Source organism: Pelobates fuscus, chromosome 2 (assembly GCF_036172605.1).
Source record: "Pelobates fuscus isolate aPelFus1 chromosome 2, aPelFus1.pri, whole genome shotgun sequence".
NCBI lineage: Eukaryota > Metazoa > Chordata > Amphibia > Anura > Pelobatidae > Pelobates > Pelobates fuscus.
The window spans coordinates 198,524,813-198,547,624 of record NC_086318.1 but is presented as its reverse complement, the minus strand read 5'-3'; the positions used below and the strand labels follow the sequence as shown (position 1 = coordinate 198,547,624).

General features: G+C 37.9%; 1 protein-coding gene across 1 annotated transcript; it reads right to left on the bottom strand.

The window, feature by feature from the left end:
* Nucleotides 1-445: 445 nt before the first annotated feature.
* Nucleotides 446-19,288, bottom strand: COQ3 (coenzyme Q3, methyltransferase). The gene is made up of 7 exons (XM_063441153.1): nucleotides 19,082-19,288; nucleotides 5,200-5,287; nucleotides 3,788-3,937; nucleotides 3,303-3,402; nucleotides 1,198-1,440; nucleotides 869-1,028; nucleotides 446-769 (listed from the first exon to the last, which is right to left on the bottom strand). The coding sequence occupies exons 1-7, from the start codon at nucleotides 19,170-19,172 to the stop codon at nucleotides 582-584; spliced, it is 1,020 nt and encodes a 339-aa protein (XP_063297223.1). The 5' UTR covers nucleotides 19,173-19,288; the 3' UTR covers nucleotides 446-581.
* Nucleotides 19,289-22,812: the final 3,524 nt, after the last annotated feature.

Below are 22,812 nucleotides of genomic sequence, written 5' to 3'. Positions count from 1 at the left end.
CCCAATGCCCAGTCAAAACTTTATTCAATGATCCCTTGGGCTTGGCACCTCTGATCTGGCTAATATTTGGACATTATACTGTGGGAACCGAGACCTGGCCAGGGACATGTAATTCACGCCGAGTGCTTGTATATTTTAACTTATTGTAGAGTTGTGGAAGAACCAGCCCTTGAGTGCCCTGACTGCAAGCAACTTGGTGCGTTCAGCATGCAAATCACAAAATACTTAATACGACCAATAGTCTGGTCGCATGAAACGGTTTTTCGGCTAGAATAGCGGGGGCAGGGCCATACTTTGATCGAGTGGCGTTTTATACTATGCTCCATGGATCAGGACGCTAGTTTAGTTAATAACCCTGCAAGATGTTTCTTAAGTTACTCAGAAGTTTTCTACAAACTGCAAAAGGAGGAATTTTTTTTCCCCATCAAAGACACACACACTGCCATATTTTTGAAAGCTACTAGATTTACGTAAGTAGTCATAACAAAGTCTATAGCTTCTGCACACTATTTTCACAGGCATTTCTTCTTTGTTGATGTGGTGTAACAGGAGGCTGGCATGGTTTTATTTCCAAAGAGTTTTCATGCAAAAGCTTGTGCTGCCTTAGGTTTCTCCCACTCACGCTCAATCCCTATATCTGTAGACTGTTTCTGAGCAACAGTTTTTACGGCATGGATGGCATAGTTAATGTTGGTGTCCTCGATCCAGCTCCAAGAACCAGACAGTGGATTGTACAACATTCCCCTTAGGGTCTCTACAACATAACCATCTGTGTAGATAAATAAAATGTGTTAGTCAGGTAAGAAAACAAAAATATATTTTAAAACAGCTGTTCTAATTATCTACAAGCAAGACCTAAAAGACTCACTTGATTCTAAAATCCGCTCCAATTCCTCTGGAGAGATAAATTTTTCCCAGTCATGAGTGCCCTCTGGGACAAGGCCCATAATCTTCTCAGCTACCACTATACCTAAAGCATAGGATAACTTGGTTTTGTTGATAGTTGTAATAATAAGAGATCCACCTGGCTTTGAGAAACAGAAGTTAACTTAAATGAACATTATTTTCAATCACAGAGTTTGTTTTTAGTAATGTACCATGATATCTATTATCTCAATACACCGAAACAAAAAAACAAACAAACAATTTTTATATATATATATATTTATTTATTTATTTATATTTGTGATGGCCTACCTTTAGTAAATCGAAGCAGTTCTGGATAAATAATTCCTTGTCAACCACATGTTCTATAACTTCAGATGCTACAACGGCATCAAAATATTGCTTGTTTTCATCCACAATGTCTTCCAATGAGCATGATCTGTACTGTATCATGTGTTCAAGGGTAGGATCATAGGATTTGTGCAGTTCTGCGGTTCTAATGTTATCCTCCAAAGGGTCTATTCCTGTAACTATAGCTCCAAGTCTACCAAGTGGCTAAGAGAGGGTAGATCACAGTAGAGAATAAAATAACATTTAAAATCAGTTTTATGCCAAAAAAAAAAAAAAAAACAGAACATGGTTTAAAAAAAACAAAAACAAAAAAAAAAAAAACAACAAAAAACAACACACACGCACTAAAGAGCATTATGGAAGATGTAGTCCACAATATTTAGAAACCAAAAGGTTGCCTACCTCTGTTCTAAGACCTCAGTAACCTCTTAATTCCTATTAAAAATGTTAATAGTTTGCCAAAGTCCTACACAATATGTTGGTGCTAGATAAACGCCAAAAAAAAATAAAAAACTTTATAGGAAGGAAAACACTCAACTGAAAAAAAAAAAAAAAAAATCATTGTGCCACCTCACTCCCAAAAATGGTCACTGCATCTTTAGCATGTATGTACACTAATGGGCAAATGCACTGGGACACACCTCTTAATTATTGAATACAAGGTGTTTCAATTAGACCCATACTATAAAATCAAGCACCTAGCCATGCAGTCTGCATTTACTAGCATTTGTTAAAAAATGGATCTGAAGAGCTCAGTGAATTCAAGTGTGGTACTGTGATCGTATGCAACCTTAGCAATAAGTCAGTTTGTGAAACTTTATCCTTGCTAGATATTCCACGGTCAACTGTAAGTCGTATATTTGGAAAGTGGAAACATTTAGGAACAGCAGCAACTCTGCCACAAAGCGGAAGACCAAGTAAAGTCACAAAGCGAGCTCACCCAGTACTGAAGCACGTGGTGCATAAAAGTCACCAACGCTCTGCTGATTTCATAACTAAGGAGTTACAAACGTCCATTGGTGTTAATATCAGCAATAAAATTGTGCGTCAAGAGCAGCATGGAATGGGTTTCCATGGCCGAGCAGGAACATGTAGGCCTCACATCACTAACTACAATGACAAGCGTCAGATCAAGTGGTGTAAAGCACAACGCCACTGGACTCTGGAGCAGTGGAAATGTATTCTGTGGAGTGACGAATCACACTTTTCTGTTTGGCAGTCTGAAGGGTGATGTCAGGAGAACGTTGCCTGCCTGCCTGACTGTACTGTGCCAACTGTAAAATTTGATGGAGGAGGTATTATGGTATGGGCTGTTTTTAAGGGATTGGGCTAGACCCCTTACTTTCAGTGAAGGGAAATCTTAATGCTTCAGCATACCAAGACCTTTTGGACAATGCTAAGCTTCCAACTTTATGGGAAAAGTTTGGGGAAGGCCCTTTTTTATTCCGGCATGACTGTTCCCCAGTGCACAAAGCAAGGTCCATAAAGACATGGTTGGATGAATTTGGTGTGGAAGAAATATACTGGTTCGCACAGAGCCCTGACCTCAATCCCATCAAACACCTTTGGGATTAACTGTTACAAAGATTGCAAACAAAAGGCTTTCTCATCCAAAATCAGTGCCTGGCCTCACAAATGCTCTATTGAATGAATGGGCAAAAATTCCCACAGCAACACTCCAAACTCTTGTAGAAATCCTTCCCATAAGAGTGGAAACTGTTATAGCTGCAAATAGGATATGAACTACATAGTAATTTCTATGTATTTAGAAAGCGAAGTCATGAAAGTCCATGTTGGTGTAATGGTCAGATGTCCGAATACTTTTGTCTATAGTGTACACTGAATAAGTACTAAACAAGCTGCTTAATATGTGCACTTATGGCATATTCCTTAAAAAATAAATAAATAAAAAAGTACTAACCCCCTCCTTTCCAATAATAATGGAGAGTTGCTAAAACATAAGTTTTTAAAGTAAATCATTACAGCTATAAGGCCAAGACTTCATTGCAATAACAAATCTAATAATTTCAGTAAATTGTCATTTAAGAAATTTAGTTCAATATTACCTCAGACAAAATTCCTCCTCCACAGCCAACGTCTAAGAGGGTCACACCTGCCAGAGGACACCCAACATCGTGATTGTAGTCCTTGCTCATAAGGATGTCTCTAAGAATACATAAAATAGATTTTTGAAACCAAAATTTGTTCTTTATCAAGTGCAAAATATTACCATCTAGAATTACATCAGTAATATATTCCAACAGGTAAATCTTTCAAGATAATAACTGAACATTTACATCTTAGTAAGACCAAATCTACCGTTATTGCACTTATATCAATATCATAGTGGTAGGTCTGTAAAAAGCACCACAGTAGGACATCTAAATCCACAGGAAGTCCAAAGCACTAAAATATTTCTGAAATGTTTACAGTCCATTAAATATAAACCCCATCAAACTTTACTACAAAACAAAAACAAAAAAAAAACTGAATTATAACTAACTTATAACAAAAGTGAGGTGAATTTTGACAGACAGTAAATACTTGATACCTTATGAAGGGCACACGAATTTCATTCATTGCATGGAGGGGAGAGTAGACTCCTTCCTCATCCCACCATTTTGATGACCATGCCTGGAATTTCTTCATCTCCAGAGGATCTACAGTATGTGAAGTGGTGTGCATCATACCAACAGGACATCTACAGCACACAAATTTGATTTAATAATGAAATATGTGAAAGCACTATAAGAAAGTATGTTAATTATTGCAAAAAGAGGATCACAGACATCTTTGAACACCATAGATTTGTATAGAAAATAGACAGGGACTGCACACATCCCTGTGAGTTGCAGATGTTAACCAACCAGGAGTTGGTACAAACTCCATCAACCGCAGCAGAGTCCAAAGATGTACGGAAACACAAATAGCTCAACAAATAGCAGCTTTAATTGGATTGAAGTGCACATCAACAACAATAGGCTCACAATGAGGTCTCTACTTTGTCTCGGTGAACACCATAGATAGTCACAGACATGCCAGATTAAAATGTACATCTGGCCATAGGGAATCCAGCAATCAGTAGAAGAAGATGCAGTCACCTTAAATTGTTACAGACAAAACTAAAGGTTGTGAAGGAAATACCATAATTAAACAGACACTTTAATAAACATTGATTATCAATCAGAAATACACTGAGATTTTTCTAAAAGAGAGAGGGGAGACACTAGAAGAAAATTATACACAACGTTTTGCAAATTTCTGCACAGATTTCTCATTCAGTTGAATGAGCAGTGCTGAAGGATTTTATGGCAGATGCACGCAACAACATTCATATGCATCTAAATTGGTGCATGAACACAGCAGAAAAATATATGTTTTAAAATGTGTTTTAGATGGAGAAATCAAAGTAGACTTTAATACATCTTGTATACAGAAAAGATAGAGAAGGAATACGGTAAGTGGCGTTATTTAACATATAACCCAGTGCAGCAGATATCACCAGAATGTATTGTTCCTAAATACACTCAATAAGTAGATAAAACCAAGTACAAAAAAGGGAAAGCGCTCAAGTTGATTATATTTTATCTTTTTAGTATATGATAGGACTTTTTCAATACAAGTTATTAGAAGACCATTCTAAAGATTGGCTCTGAACTATAGATGCAATTCATCCACAATAGGGATAGATGGTTATAAATGAGGTCCCACTGAAATTCAGAGCCAATCTTTAAAATAGCTCTGTAAATTGGGAGTATTCCATTTTAACCATACCACCGTAATATTGATTTTTACATATTAGACTATGGTACTTTTTATGCTTATACTATACAGAGTCTGCTAATAACTTTTGTTGAAAAATGACCTATCATATACTAAAAAGGTAAAATGTAATTGTGTGCACTTTCACTTTTTGTACTTGGCATTAATACATCTTTAGTTATTGCCTTTATAAATACTTACAATTGTTTGCAGAAGCCTGACAAACGCCATGGATCACTTCTGTCTCTGGTAAAAAGTCGCTTCTTTGGAACACACGGTTGATAAGCAGCTATTATTAGAGAGGATAAAATATGATGTTATTAACAATGTTATCATTTATTAAAATAGCATACCTTGTAACACAGGTAATCCATGTGACATTGTACAGCAAGCGAATACAACGCTTAAGTGAATTACTTAGTGATCATGCTAAGCTGTTGCAAGACATGCATGCTCAGAAAATAGAAGAGTCTATAATCAATTCCGACAACAGCAGTATGGCCAGCTCCGTAGACGCACACAGAGAGCATTCATGAAAGCTGCAAAAGAGCAGGCAACAGTGCACAGCTTTCTTAGGGTTAGTTAGAGTGAGCGAATAATTGTAAACAGTATAAAATGTACTTTTGAAAAAGCAGCACGCAATGAGAGCGCAAAGAAAGAAAAAGGAAAAAAAAATATGCAAACCGCCTGGTCAGATATTACACTTATATGGAAAGATGGACTATAAGGAGAGTGAGTGTGAAACTAGAGAAGGGAAGAAATAACATGAACATTTTAACACACACTTACCAAAAAGAAAAAAAACAAAAGAATAACCTAACTGCTGACACATACATTTTCTTATGCTTGGCACATTGTAAGGAAAAGCAGAATATATGGATTTTCTATTAGAAAAATTAGCCAAAGTTAACCTCTTAAGGCACACTCAATTTACATCAGTCTGTCATGCCATAGCTCAATGGTCAGCATATAAAGGGACACTTTAGACACCAGAACAACAAAGCTTAATGTAGTGGTTCTGGTGTCAATAGCCTGCCCCTCCAGACATTTCAATGTAAACGCTGCCTTGTACATTGAAAAGGCAATGCTTACATTGGTGCTAAATAATACCTCTAAAGTCAGTCACAGATGCTTCCTGTGTCAGTGCAATGCTCCGCATAGATACACTGAACGTTGCCTATAGAGATGCACTGAATCTTTGCATCTCTATAAGGGGATGCTGATTGGAAAAGCACTGCGTTTTTCCCGTGCATGCGCAATAGACTACCAATGCTTTCCTATGGTAAAGGATTGGATTGGCCGAAATTTATCAAAATTGCTAGCCATGGCAAGACTGGCGTGGCCTTGGAGAAAATGTGAGGAAACTCACATTTTTAAAGCAATCTGTGGCTGGGGATTTAATCCTAAATTCCAAGACTATAATGTCAGGAATACATATCAGTGTAGTAGTGTCATCCCTGACACTATAGTGTTCATTTAAACACAAATAGATTTTTTCCCCTTTGTTTATTTCTCAGATCATGCAAGATTATCCACCAAGGTGAGAATTGTTGGCAATTCACAGTTAAACCCAATTTTAAGGGCAACATAACCAAACTAGAGGCATAGCTGAGTTGGAGATTTTTTCCAGTACAGCTACTGTAATACATATCCTGTGATAAATGTTAACCAACTATTTCCAACTTTAAGCAAAAACACCTTTATAAAACAAATACATTTTTTTTTTATATATATATAAATAAGTTATTTTACATGCCATTTATGATGTATTAAAATGGAAGAGGACAATGGGCCTGGAACATCCCTTTAACCCTTTAACCCCTTCAGGACGGAGTCAATAGTGCACGTTCTGATCAAAACAAAACATAAACAAAAACTGGAATTTGCGCTATATGTCTGTTCACCCGTAGTTCCCCTCTTTCAAATTATATGCACCCACACTTATTATATATCATTTTGTTCAGGAGAAACAGGGCTTTAATCTATCATTAACTATTCATATATGGAACATAATTTATTATGAATAAAATTAAAAAAAAAGTGAGAAAATTAGATTTTTTTTAAAATGTGCATTTCCGTCTGACATTTTAACTGTGAATGTCATAACACGGTTAGGTTTTACTGCAAAAAAATGCACAGATTTGTAATCAGCAATGTCTCACGAGTACAACAGTACCCCCCATTAACAGGTTTTATGGTGTTTTGGAAAGTTACAGGGTCAAATATAGAACATTCCATTTTCAAATTGAAATTTTCCAGATTAGTAATGTTACCTTTGAGACGGTGTGGTAGCCAGGAATGAGCATTACCCCCATAATGGCATAGCATTTGAAAAAGTAGACAAGCCAAGGTATTGAAAGTGGGGTATGTTTAGTCTTTTTTAGTAGCCACTTAGTCACCAACACTGGCCAAAGTTAGCGTTCATATTTGTTTTTGTGTGAAAAAAGCAAAAAACGAATATTTGGCCAGTGTTTGTGACTAAGTGGCTACTAAGAAAGACTGGACATACCCCACTTGCAATACCTCGGGTTGTCTACTTTTGCAAATGGTATGCCATCATGGGGGTAATTCTCATTCCTGGGCTACCATACGCTCTCAAAGGCAACATAACCAATCTGGCAAATTTCAATGTAAAAAAAATGAAATGCAAGCCTTATATGTGACTCTCTAGCTTTCCAAAACACCATAAAACCTGTACATGGGGGGTACTGTTATTCTCGGGAGACTTCACTAAACACAAATATTAGTGTTTTAAAACAGTAAAACATATTACAACAATAATATAGACCATAAAAGTGCGTTCGCTTGTAAAAAATGCGAAAAACGTCACTTTTACTTAAAATATCATCGTTGTAATACAATTTACCAGTTTGAAACACTAATATTTGAGTTCAGCGAAGTCTCCCGAGTAAAACAGTACCCCCTATGTACAGGTTTTATGGTGTCTTGGAGAGTTACAGGGTCAAATATAGTGCTTGCGAATTAAATTCTCTGCACTTTCTCCCTGTGTTGTCAGGCATGTCAATCAAATTTTAATTAATCAAATCACATAATTACGTTAAAAGATTATTTAAATATACACGTAGAATTTTAATATATATGCATTTATAGGTATTTAAATTCTACGCGTATACTAATGTAATCTTTTATGTAATTATATGTATTTATCTATATATATATATTTGCGTTTTTTTGTATTTTATATATAGAATGTCATTCTAAGTGTATTTTTTTGCATATATAATTTATATTAAATTTTGTTTCAATATTTTATTATTTTATTTATTTATTATTTTAATTATACGTATTTATATATAATATATATGTACATCTATTATATATATATATATAATATATATGCACATATAATATATATATATATATATATATATATATATATATATATATATATATGTAACATCATTCTAAGTGTATTTTAATATTAATATATGTACTTATATTAATATTAAAATACACTTTGTATGACGTTATATATATATATATATATATATATATATATATATATATATATATATATATATATATATATATATATATATATATATAAATATATTTATTTTATTTTTACACATGTCTAATTTTTTTTTTTTACACCTCCTACCAGCAGGGGGACTGTCTGATATTTCAGACAGTCCCCCTGCTGGCAGATCCACAGCCAGCTATAGGAGGCCATGTGATCGCTCTTTGAGAGCGATCACATGGCCCCCGGGGGCCTCATTTGCCGGAAGGGGACTGCCTGGGCTCTCAGGCAGCCCCCGAGAAGAGGATCGCGGCGGAGGTAAGTACACCTCTCTTCTTGGGGGCTTAAGCCGTTACGGCGTACCATGCCGTCGCAACGGCTTTAAAGCCCATTTAATGCGTGACGGCATGGTACGCCATAACGGCGTTAAGGGGTTAAGGACTGATCCAAATGTACACGTTGTGATCAAAACAAAACAAAATTTGGAATTTGACTATATGTCTGTTCAACTGTAATTCACCTCTTTTATATTAAATGCACGCAAACTTATTATATATCATTTTATTCAGGGAAACAGGGCTTCCATTTAACATCAAATATTTAGCTATGAAACATAATTTATTATGAATAAGATATAAAAAAAAAAGTGGGAGAAAGGACGACTTTTTAATTTTTTTAGTTCTAAGTGACATTTTAACTGTCATAATGCCGTTTGTTTTTACTGCAATAAAATACGATATTCTGCGTGTATTTTGATATTAATATTCAAATACCCTTAGACAGTATGTGTATATATATATATATATATATATATATATATATATATATATATATATATATATATATATATATAAAAACTAATTTAAAACTGTTTTAACCTTTTTTTTTTAATTTTTTTTTTATATTTTACAGGCTACAGCTATTTTACAGCAATGCCGTCCATGTGATCGTGAGGTCCTCGCAAGGACCTCGCGATCACATGGCCCAGGAGGGCCGGAACGGCAGCAGGGGGACTCCCTGGGATGCCAGGTGAGTCCCTCCACCGCGATTGCCGGCGTGGGAATGTCAGCGACCGGGTAAGTAAATAGGATGCTATGCCACCCCCCGGCATTTAGAGCCGGGGCCCTAAGGACGGCATAGTATGCAAACCGTCCTTAAGGGGGTTAATAGAACATAAATTCAAGGCCTTGGGTGTAAATAGTACACTCTTTGACTTATAAAAATATCCAATGTCATGCCTTAAGTTTATGTTAAAAATTAATTAAAGTGATACTCTAAGCAAAAATACAATAACTTTAGCGTTGCAGTTTTGGTCTATACATCATGGCCATACAGCCTGCATGGAAAAAACATTTTAAATCGGGTGTTAACTTACTATAAAAAGTTTTTATCTCCTACTCTGTAAATTAAACTTCAATCACACACAGGAGGCTCCTGCAGGGTCTAAAGAAAGCTATTAAAGTAGGACATAGAAAATTCTAAGTTAAACAGAATGTGCAATAAAGGAAGTCTAAACATTACAGCTCTCCTTTCAAGAATTGTTTTAAAAAGGCTGTGTGAATCACAAGCAGGGAGGTGTCACTAGGGTTGCATAAACAAAGTGACTGCATGGGTGTGAGCTATACAGAACAAACAAAAAATATTCCATTAAGTTAAAGTTGTTTTGGTGCTTATAGTGTCCATTAAACAGTAAATAATTTACACTGAATTGTTTTTGTTTCCTGTTCTTTTCAACTTTAAAGTGGCTCTGATGTCTCCCATTGTTTTTTATTCTCTCCCTATTTTATAATCTACTAGTTTTTAATGTAAAATTGGCAATTTGACAAAATTGACTGGTGGAGTACATTTAAGTCAAACCAAAAAGGATAGGTTTATTTAAAACAAAGAGTGTATTTAAGTCAAACAAAATCATACATAGAATATTCACCTCCACCAGTCATCTTGCCTTGTGGCGCCTCACTGTGCAAATCACAAACGGAAACATCTCTTTCACAGAAGCCCAGGTGGTCAGCCTTAGATGTTCGTAGCCATCAAATACTGGCCTACAATGCAAAAACTCCCTTTTCTTTCTAACTGTACATATTGCCATATTCACCAGTACTATTCTAAGTTACCTGTATGACTGTGGTGGTCAATTCACTATTTACTGAACTGTACTAAACTGCAAATCGAATTGCAAAATTTAAGCTATGGCTGTTGCAGAGTTAGAGAATATTTCCCAAATTGTTCAATTTTGTTTTTAAATCAACTACAATCCCAGAGTGCACGTAGCTGCATTCTAATCAGCTCTATGACGGCTGTGTACAGCAATGTATATCTACACACAGACATCCCATCTAGTGGGCAGACTAAATGGGCCGGATGGTTCTTATCTGCCGTCACATTTTATGTTTCTATGTTGAATTAACAAAGTAAAACTAGTAATTTTCTTATTAGTTTAGTATTTATACTAAAGTATTACTTTAGTACTATCTGTGGCCATCAGCATTATCAACAACATATTTTCCATTTATTTATATAAAATAGATTGAGTATTTTAGAGAAAAGCAAGAATTTAAATGTAACTTCTTTTTCTTATTTAGAAGTTTGATTGGACTCTGAAAATAGGCACTCTCAGCAATCTTTTTTTACAAACAGAATATAGGTGGCGCTCAAGAGTAGAAAAAACAGTGCAGCTGATTCACCCAAATAAATTTGTCACTAAATATACCCGTACTTAAAAGTGCAAAACAGTATAAAACCAAACAAGGTGATAAGCGCACACACATAAAAAGGATTAATTACTTCACACATAGTCTCTTCTTTACTTAGAATTATATATATTAATCCTATATAAAAACAGAAATAGAAAACAACATAGTGTAATCTGTCAGGATATTTCGTGAGTAAGATTTAGAATTCAGAACACTCACAATTTTCTGAGCCCATTAAAGTTGACTCTGGACTTATGGAGCATATAAATAAATTCCTCTAGCAGTTGGGGTCCCAGGAGGTGCTGAATAACTGGAAGCAGGAACGCCAAAAAGCGGTAGATGTATAAAGATGATTCAGTGCATAGATAAAACATAAAATAAGTGCACAACGCTACACTTTGGTCTTCCTCAGGTACTCATACAAATTCTGTCAGTAAAAACATTAATATACATACACATATTACAATCAATGAATCACACGTTTAAAAAACACACCCATTTCAAATATGGTCCAAACCGGATATAAACCATGCCACCCCTAAGATGGAACCATTTCCGGTTTGGACACACACTTCCAGTTTTACAGCCATATTAGTAATATTTACTGAAATATATAAATGGGATATACTTAAAGGATCACTATAGGGCCAGGAACACAAACATGTATTCCTGACCCTATGTTTAAAAAAACACACCCATTTCAAATAGGGTCCGAACCGGATATATACCGCTCCACCCCTAAGATGGCGCCATTTCCTGTTCAGGCACATACTTCCTGTCTTACAGCCATATTAGTAATATATAAATGGGATATACTTAACATCATCATAATTATGTCCAACAAATAAAACAAAACAATTTCATTTTCTTTCCTCCGTAATGCATCCACTCTTGTTAGAGTCTTTTCCAAGATGATCTTATCCACCGCATCTCTTCCGTTTTTGTCACTTCTGGTGACGTGTCCGTAATGTCATTTCCCGTGACATTTTCACACAGAGACAAAATCTTTGTCAAAAAACTGCCGTCCAATGATTGTTGACTTTTTCTATTGCACAAAATTCTAGATGTCTTGGATCTGACGTGTTTTTCTAAAAAGTGCTTTGATACGCTGTGATTTAAAAACCTTGTTCACTAATTCTTACTTTGATTGGTCTGGATGTCTTGCCGCCTTTATATTGTAACCCGCATGTACACCACAAAAGATAAATAACATTGTTGGATTGACATGCAATTAATGATTTAATTTTATATTCTTTCTTGGTAATGGCAGAATTAAAAGTAAATATATTTTTATTGGATATTCTTGTATTCCGACAAGCATTGCACATCCCACAATGATAAAAACCTTTATGTTCATATGACCAGTCTGTTAGAAAATTTCTGGAGGGTTCATCTTTTACAAACTATTAGGTAAAAAAACAAATTGTGTTGAAATTTTTAAGATTTTTTTGCACCTCTAAAAAGAAATGTAGAATTTTTATGGCATATTGGGAATAACATTTTTCTTTTACCACGAACATGGCTTTGGTGCAAACTTGGTCCTATATAAAAGATACATAGATGATATTTGTATTATTTAGAAAGGATCTAGTGATTCTTAACAGTTTTTTTTAAAATTATTTAAATGACAATGATTGGGGCATTTCTCTTATCAAGAGTGTAAGTTATCAGAGCATAGATTTTTTTTTTTTCAATTCTTTATTTTACTTGTGCATAGAGTAACAGATTTTTGCAGCGCCACAACAGCGGGTACAATAACAATACGTCAGTAGCAATTTATAACATGGCAGATAAGACAGCACATTTTATATTTAGTGAAGGTAGTGGTCCAGAAGTTTGTAGGTGAATTACAATGTTAAAAAGTTACATCTGTATGTTGTAAACGTAGGCATGTAGGGAACATGAGGTGTAGTGCCCAATATGTTTATAAACCAGTCCTTACAGGATGAGCTGTCCCGTCGTAAGGTAAATGTGTTATTCTGTGGTTGACACAGGGAGCTAAATCTAATAGGAATGGAGGATTGGGATTGGGGATGCTAGTGTGGCACCTTAGTTGCGTTTCTTCTTGGGTTTTGGTGGTCTGCTTGCTAGTCTAGCTTGTGGGGTTCCGGCCCAGGTGTGTTGTGTGTGCCTTAGTTCCCCCGATTCGTGGGGCGGTATGGGGGGAGGATAAGCAAGTGTCGGTATCAGACGGTCCCGTAGGGGTAGGTGTGTGTAGTGGCTGAACAAGTGGTTGGGCCTATGAGGTCGTTTGTATAGTAGCGTCAGGAGCATGTGAATATAGCAATGTAGAAGCGGTCAGCGCGTGTTACAATAAAACATTAAACAAGATTGCCTATGGGGGCAATTCCAAATGCATTGACATACGTAATGGCAGAAGGTGTAATATTTTGAACAGTTGTGGTATCATTAAACTAGAAACCTTATACAGTCAAGGTCTTATTCAAGTGACAGTGTCCTGTTCCCCTCTGGGAATGAAAGGAGGTATGTTGTCAACGTCCCAGACTCTTTGGGGTAGTGTCGCCAAGTCTGGCACAGGCAGGCCTAGGGCCTGTAAGAATTGCGGGCCCTCGGAAGGGTTGGTAACTTTGAAGGTTTTTCCCTCTTTGGTGCACAGCAGTGCTCTTGAGTTAGTCCATCTATAAGGAAGGCCAGCGGTTTGCAGGGGCTGCATGATGGGGCGCATTGTTGTCCGCAACAGGAGTGTGGCTTTACTTAGATCCTGATAGAATGTGAGTGAGTGAGTCTCGAATTGGAACATCTGTGGCAACTACTACCAATCCAAAGACGGGGATTGTACCGTCCAAGCGCTTCACAGTAGAGCTCTGTTATAGCTCATCTCCATGTGAGTGGACTGTACATAGTTACTAATCACTTATTTTTAAGATAAAATTTGCTGTATTGCACTATTATTTTTTGTCTTAATTTTTTTTGAGGTCACGATTTATTGGAAAATCCAAGAACATATGTATGTATATTCTGTATATTTTAATTTAAACTAATAGGCGCGGTATACGCCCTTCTTCTTTCTATTATTCACTCACAAGGTTGGGGAATCCTTGTTTTGTATACTGCTGCCTGATCACTATAGCGAGCGCCTACTATCTCTCTTTTTTTCAAGTAATCGTTGTTTATCCGCAAAGGATCGACAGCAGAGTATAAACATCCCTAGGCTGGCAGTTTGGCGTTTGCAAGGGGGTTGCGATGCGGTATAGTCCGTCATAGGCGAACTGTTTAGCGTGCTTGGTTGGGAGGATGGCTGTGGTGAGTCGCCTGATGAGGTGAGGTAGTTCTTCTGCTGGTACGGTGTCCTCTACTCCTTATCTTGATGTTATTTTGTCTGCTTTTATCTTCCAATGCATCCATTCTGGCTGCTATTTGGGAGTGGCAGGTTTGTAGCCGCTTTATAGATTTCCCTTGGGTGGCCATGTTTTGCTTTATGTCAGCAGAGTCCTCCTTAGATACTCGGAGGCGTTCCGTTATAGATTGCATCTCTGCTTTAACCAGGTTGAGTTCTGCAAAGAACATGTCCTGGAAGTGTGCCAGGAGATCATAGATGTCCCGTTTTGTCACAGGTGGTTCCATTTCAGGCGTAGCCTGTGCTCCATTCCCAGGTACCTTATCCACCACTGGGTCAGTTGTAGTCTCCCGCCGAGAGGATGATGCTCACGCGTGCGGGGCGTTGAGGCCAGCATCTGGCCGATGTCGTTATTTGAGGCAGCCGCGTCCGGAGCGGTTTGTTTTTACTTGCGGCCCATCGAGGGTTCTGGTATGCCCCAAGGTATGTCGGCTGTTTGTGGGTCTGTGTCCCAGTAGTCTCTGTCCCAGGAGGTAATACACAGCTGCCGCGGGAGTCCCGCCCGGTAGGCCCGAGGCACTTGAGCCGGATTTTCGTGCCCGACGGGCATAAAAAAGGCATCCACAGGTCCGGTATGTGGACCCCAGTGCACGGATCGCTATTACAGCTCTGGATGTATGGCGTTACACCGATTATGGGTGATTTCTCAGGCGATGATCGAGGAGCTGGGTGAAATGGCGCCTGCTCCTGAACGCCGTTAGCTCCGCCCCCCCAGAGCATTGATTTTTTAGATTGAAATATTTATATTTGTAACAATGTTCTTATGACTCACACTTTTTTAAACAATTTGACGTTAACAGCTACATTGAATTAGATAGCCATCATCATCGTCCCCGGGTTGACAAATATACCTGGAGGATAGTTCCTGAGAATTCGCAGGAACTGCACCAACCAGGGAAATTTTATTGCACAATCCGCTGTTTAAAAAAAAAATAAAAAAATTTAGGCAGAAAGGATACAATAGTGATGAGCTACAAAGCAATATATACACAGTTGCTGATTTAGATAGATCCCCTTTACTTGAATATAAATATAAAAATATAGATTTAAAAAAAAAAAAAAAAAAAGGTAGTGATCAAATTCCCTTTATTTTTACATAATTATAGCAATGTGGGCACTATTTAAAAAATGAATCAATAAAAATTGGCACATCCTTCAACAAGAGGATGATATATCAAAATACATAGGTCAAAAGCCTAAATTTAGTTTTAGAGGTGCAAAACATCTTAGGCAAATTTTAACAAAAAGTTTTGTAAAAGATGAACCCTCCAAAAATTTTCTAACAGACTGGTCATATGAACATAAAGGTTTTTATCATTGTGGGATGTGCAATGCATGTCGGAATACAAGAATATCCAATACAAATGTTTTTACTTTTAATTCTGCCATTACCAAGAAAGAATATACAATTAAATCATTAATTACATATCACTCCAACAATGTTATTTATTTTTTGTGGTGTACTTGCGGGTTACAATATAAAGGCAAGACATCCAGACCAATCAAAGTAAGAATTAGTGAACAAGGTTTTTTAAATCACAGCGTATCAAGGCACTTTTTAGAAAAACACGTCAGATCCAAGACATCTAGAATTTTGTGCAATAGAAAAAGTCAACAATCATTGGAGAGAAGGAGATGCTGCTAAAAATCTAACTATACAGGAGACCAAATGGATTTTTGAGTTACGTACTTTGGTCCCTAAGGGACTTAATATTGATTTTGAGATAAATTCCATTTTATTAAACGTACCCCTTTTTCCCTCACTCCTGTGGCTTTAATTCTTTTTCCTCTGCTTTTTAGCATTGTTCATTTAAAAAATAAAAAAAGTTAGATCTTAAATTTTTTTTAGCTTTATATCTTTATTATTTTTTTGTGTATTATTTTTAATTATGTATCTTAACTCTCTGTTCTCTCCTTTTGCCTTTCTTATGTATATGACATGCATGGACCTATGCCCTCTTGCAATATGGCGCCCGCTGGTCGGGCTTGAGAGACACATATGGACGTCAGTTTTTTGACAAAGAGTTTGTCTCTGTATGAAAACATCACAGAAAGTGACATTGTGGACCCGACACGTCACCGGAAGTGACGAAAACGGAAGAGATGCGGTGGATAAAATCATCTTGGAAAAGACTAACAAAAGTGGATGCATTACAGAGGGAAGAAAATTAAATTGTTTTGTTGTATTTGTTGGGCATAATTATGATGATGTTAAAAGGGACACTATAGTCACTAGAAAAGCTACAGCTTATTTGATTTGCTCTGGTGAGTAGAATCATTACCTTCAGGCTTTTTTCTGTAAACACAGTCTTTTCAGAGAAAATGCAGTGTTTACATTACAGCCTAGGAATAACTCCACTGGTCACTCCTTAGATAGCTGTTACAGATCCTTCCTGGGTCATGGCTGCCTAAAATGCATCCAAACATTCAGTATCTCCTCCCTCTGCATGAAGACACTGAACGTTCCTCATAGAGATTCATTGATTTAATTCATCTCTATGAGGAGATGCTAAATGGCCAGGGCTGTGTTTGAATTATGCTGGCTCTGCCCCGATCCTATCTCAGACAATCCTTTGGGGAAGCATTGTGATTGGATCAGGCTACCACTTCTGATGATAGCAGAATGCTTGTTTTTTCTGAGACAAACAGCATGCAGATCTACAGCTTCAGGCTTTACTATAGTAAGAGTTTGCTATATTTATGGAGGCATGGGGGGCTAGATGGTAGTTTTAACACCATAGGGTCAGGAATACATGTTTGTGTTCCTGACCCTATAGTGATCCTTTAAGTATATCCCATTTATATATTTCAGTAAATATTACTAATATGGCTGTAAAACCGGAAGTGTGTGTCCAAACCGGAAATGGTTCCATCTTAGGGGTGGCACGGTTTATATCCGGTTCGGACCCCATTTGAAATGGGTGTGTTTTTTAAACGTGTGATTAATTGATTGTAATATGTGTATGTATATTAAGAATGTTTTTACTGACAGAATTTGTATGAGTACCTGAGGAAGACCAAAGTGTAGGGTTGAAACGCGTTGTGCACTTATTTTATGTTTTATCTATGCAATAAATCATCTTTATACATCTACCGCTTTTTGGCGTTCCTGCTTCCAGTTATTCAGCACCTCCTGGGACCCCAACTGCTAGAGGAATTTATTTATATGCTCCATAAGTCCAGAGTCAACTTTAATGGGATCAGAAAATTGTGAGTGTTCTGAATTCTAAATCTTACTCACGATATATCCTGACAGATTACACTATGTTGTTTTCTATTTCTGTTTTTATATAGGATTAATATATATAATTCTAAGTTAAGAAGAGACTATGTGTGAAGTAATTAATCCTTTTTATGTGTGTGCGCTTATCACCTTGTTTGGTTTTATAAGCAATCTAACTACTATTGTTTACTATAGCGGTTAAGCTGCCTTGAATCCCTCAGTTTAATATTACACCTTTTCGAACTTGCTTAGTACAAGGGGAAGGTCATCTTGTTGCTAGGGAACCAACCCAATCTCTCCAGTAATTATTTACCCCCTGTTAATTTTCAAAGTCAAGTGTGTCCAATCTGAATGACATTGATGGGCTGAGAGATAATTGGGATAACCAATCCACAGCAGCATCTTGCTCTCCCCAGTTTGCTGACTCCAGACTGTCCTCCTCCTATTCCCCATGATCCAGTGTATCCTAACCTAAACCTGTTACCTCCACATTAAAGGACCACTATAGTGCCAGGAAAACACTCGCTTTCCTGGAACTATAGGGTCTCTAGGTTCCCCCCCCCCCTCCCTCCTCACCCTTAGGGTTCCCCTCCCGCCGGGTTCTAGGATGAGGAAGGGGTTTAACACATACTTTTTCTCCACCGCCGGGGAATCTCCACCTCTTTTCCGCGTCATCAGCTGAATGCGCGTGCATTCAGCCAGTCTCATAGGAAAGCATTCTCAATGCTTACCTATGGACGCTGGCGTCTTCTCACTATGAAAATCACAGTGAGAAGCGCCTCTAGCGGCTGTCAATGAGAGAGCCACTAGAGGCTGGATTAACCCATTTGTAAGCATAGCAGTTTCTCTGAAACTGCTAGGTTTACAGCAGGCAGGTTTAATCCTAGATGGGCCTGGCACCCAGACCACTTCATTAAGCTGAAGTGGTCTGGGTGCCTATAGTGGTCCTTTAACATCTGAAGGCACTGGCTAAACTGCACCCACAACCAACGTTTCTACCGGACAGTCTAACCCTTAGCTTTCTCTGTGGGAGTTACAGAATAGGATTCAGGAGGGGGAAGCTCAGCACTGTCCATAGGCTGAGGGGACTACACATGGAGTCAGTGTTAATGTACAGCCTAAAGTGGGGAACTCTCTAGGTGGCCAAATCACACAGTGCGCACAGACACAGCAAGTGAAATAAGGTGTGGGTGTCAATATGTGCTACTAACAGGAAAGCAAACAAGAATATAGAGCGGTAAATACAGGTGTCAATCAATAGAGATTGCAGGTGGTGTCAGTGTGTGAGAGTGTATGGAGCTGTGCGGTGGGTTATTCTCTGTTATTACCGGAGCAGTACACTCTGTGCAGCCATCTCACACTCCCGGCTCCCCTGCTGGGGCTGGCTGCACACAGGCGGCTCAACAGGGAGAAGGACATGCCGCAAACTGTCAGTCTGCCGAGATCACACCGGAACCAGCTAGCCGCCGAATGTTGCACAGGAAGCGGGGACCTGTTTTAACAGCACACCGGAAGCTATTGCTGCATGCTCTGTCTAGCCAGGGCTTCCATGGAATACCATACTGAGCACGTATTACACAGAGCGTCACATTAAACCCGCTCTAATACAGAACACAGCCTGATTGGCTGTAACAGGTTACTGTGTAATGCAGATAGTGTGTTTTATATCATTATTATATTAAAGCGGCTTATATGAACGTAAATCTGCACTGGTTGGTTATGCTGTCATGACACAATCAGGGTTATTCATTTAGAATTCTCACTTTGGTAACTATTCGTGAATATGTTAGAGACATGGAGTGGGGATTTGGAAGAAACAAAACACAGGGGGTTCAGTACATGTGGTGGAATTATAATAAATGTGCCTTGAGGAATTTCAAGGAATGGCCACTCGGATACTGGTAAATAACAGGACCCTGTTGGAGATGCAACGAAACTGAGAAATTATTCTTACCTCCCAACATTTCAAATAGACAAATTTAGGGGTGGGGCAGTTTTGAGAAATTTTAGGTGACTTGTAACAATTTGTGCAACTAAAATGTAATTTAGAACAAGAACAGTACAGACTGATATCTACACATATATATTGGGAGCTCTGTTAGACATATTTGACATGCTATCAAAGTTTAACATCATGGGTACATTCTAGGTTACATTAGGGTGTGTACATGGCAAGCAGAGCATATATATTTCAACGGTGGTAAAGCCATATCTTACACATTAAGGTTGACACAGAGGGAATAACATTATACATAGTGGATTCAACTTAAGTGATGCAATTTGTGGTATCCATTTTAATTTTAATTGTTTATATTCACTAGGCTTATTGCTATTTTATTCATATCGTGTAGATAACCAAGTTCGGCATGTGTACTGCCAAGGATTTCCCCTCTATATCTGTACATGTAGGCATCCACCATCTGCTTTGATGTTAGCTCTAATTTTCGAGGTATAATTATTAATTAGGAAGGAGATAAAGAAAATTAGAAGGGAGGAGAAAAGATATAGATATATCTCTCCGGAAGACCCTGACACCCTTATTGTACTTACTCTGTTATTGTTCTGTATACGCCTCCCATGGTTGCCAAACCTTACTTAACGTCGACTCCGTGTTTCGGACTTGGGCTGTTAGTTTATCCTTTAGATAATTGTGTTTTATTTTCAAGATTATATGATATAGGGTGGGTGTTGTGGTTTTGAGCCACGATTGGGCTACGGTGTGTTGAGCTGCTAATGTGATTTTGTTTAACCCCTTAAGGACCAAACTTCTGGAATAAAAGGGAATCGCACACACATGTCATGTGTCCTTAAGGGGTTAAGAGCTTTTGTTCTCGCGAGTAGAGGCCTTCTGTTGGTTTGGACAACAACAATGACCATGGCTTTTAAGTCTTTGTGCCTTTTCAGTACGTCCTTAAAGGCATCCTACAGTGCCAGTAAAACAAAGTCGATATCATGGCATTAAAGGTGTCTTAAGACCCCCCTTCCCTCGCGCCCCTCCTTCCGCCGGGCTGAAGGGGTTAAAATACCTTCAGCCACTTACCTGAATGATGCACCGATGTCTCTCGGCACTGGGTTAGGCTCTGCCACACTCCTCCCCCTCCAACGTCAGATCCCCCTTCCCACGCGCATTAGACCTCCCCATAGGAAAGCATTATACAATGCTTTCTTATGGGGATTTCAGCGACGCTGGAGGTCCTCATTTAGCTTGAGGACGTCCAGCATAGTTTTAAAATATTTTCATATTGCTAATAGCATTCAGTGTATGGTACTGGTTTTTGCTTGTTTGTAGCAATATCATTTGCTTATTAAGAGTCAGTATTTGTTTAGCAAGTTTGTTGCCATCTGACTATTTCATCTTCTATCCTTCACCTTATTAGAAGTATAAGAATTGGCAAGAGGTGACAGTCACTCTGGGATATTATTTTCCAGTGTCTAGGACACCTATGCCATACAGTTTTTTCCTTGCATATGCACCTTCTATTTCAAGTATTTAAGATATTTATTGGTATACTTATCATATCTCTATCTACTTAAACACAAGAGTGTGTCATTCTAGATTGAATCTTATTGCACTTATTTTCATCACTCTATTTACTATTAAAGGGACACTCCAGGCACCCAGAACACTTCTGCTCATTGGAGTGGTCTGGGTACCAACTCTCACTACCCTTAACCCTGCAAGTGTAATTATTGCAGTTTTTTATAAACTGCAATAATTACCTTGCAGGGTTAACTCCTCCTCTAGTGGCTGTCTATTAGACAGCCACTAGAGGTCACTTCCTGACTCATAGCACAGGTTTTCTGTGCTAGAGCATCGCTGGACGTCCTCACGCTGTGTGAGGACCTCCAGCGTCGCTCTATTCCCCATAGGGAAGCATTGAAATTCATTTTCAATGCTTTCCTATGGGGTGCGCTAATGCGCATGCGCGGCATTGCCGCACATGCGCATTAGGTCTCCTCGGCCGGCGGGCAAGATCAGCCTCGCCCACCGGCCGACGTAAGCAGAAGGAGGAGCGGCGGGGGACATGTCGCTGCCTCTGGTAAGTCACTGAAGGGGTTTTCACCCCTTCAGCAACTGGGGATTGGGGGGTGAGAGGGAGAGGGACCCTCCAGTGCCAGGAAAACGGATCGTTTAGCTCATGGATATCTGTTACTATTTCTATAGTACCATACACCCTATGTATATTGTTTTATAGGTTTTTGGTGAATCCCTATACCTCTCCAGTTACAGAGCTTTTTCTACATGGTCTTATTCCCTCTTCCTTCTGCATATTCTATACGTAGATAGCAGATTTGTATTTCTAATAGAAGATTTTATTAGCATCAATACACTGTCTAAAACATACACACTTACTATAAACGACAATAAAATCCCCAAGTATGAAGAGCAGTTGCTGCCAAGTCTACAGTCTGAGGGTCCAAAAGATGTAAATAACTCTCTCACCGGCCGGATGAAGTTGAGTATGAACCTCCTCATGCTGTGTATGAACTTGCTGCTAGCCGCGTGCGTTCCACTGCGGCTCTGGATGCGTTCCAGCCTGCTCTCCTGGAAATCAATGTAGAATGCCGCCGTACGTGTTTCGTGATTGTAGGATCACTTCATCAGAGGATGGCATTCTCGGTTCTCCCTTCTATTATGTACTCTCTGGTCTAATTACACAGGTCAAATATTAACCCTTCATCTACTGGAGCATTTTTATTATTAAAATCGAATTTCTACTACATAAATCTCACTCTGCATCTTCAGTAAAATAAATACAAATAAAACCATAGCATAATTATTATATACAGTGGAAGAATAATAAATACTAACAGTTCATTTAAAAACATTGTATTTTAAAATAGAAAAAGATTACATAATAATACATTATATTGCATTGGTATAAAACTAAATTAAAAAGTGCCTAAAATAATAAACTGGATGATTTATAAATAAATATAAAATCTATAAAAATGAATTATTTCACCTTAAAAATGGATTATAAAATAGTTGACAATATAATAAACTTAATCATTCTATCTTATGAGATATCTCATTCTTCTTGAGTAACTTTCTGAA

What these genes read in the sequence shown, in the direction of transcription:
- COQ3 (XM_063441153.1), bottom strand. Translation starts at nt 19,172, where the DNA reads ATGTCCTTCTCCCTGTTGAGCCGCCTGTGTGCAGCCAGCCCCAGCAGG. An exon ending in GAGGAGGAATTTTGTCTGAG is followed by an intron (nt 1,441 to 3,302) that starts GTAATATTGAAC and finishes ACCCTCTCTTAG; the next exon opens with CCACTTGGTAGACTTGGAGC. An exon ending in GGAGCGGATTTTAGAATCAA is followed by an intron (nt 770 to 868) that starts GTGAGTCTTTTA and finishes TTATCTACACAG; the next exon opens with ATGGTTATGTTGTAGAGACC.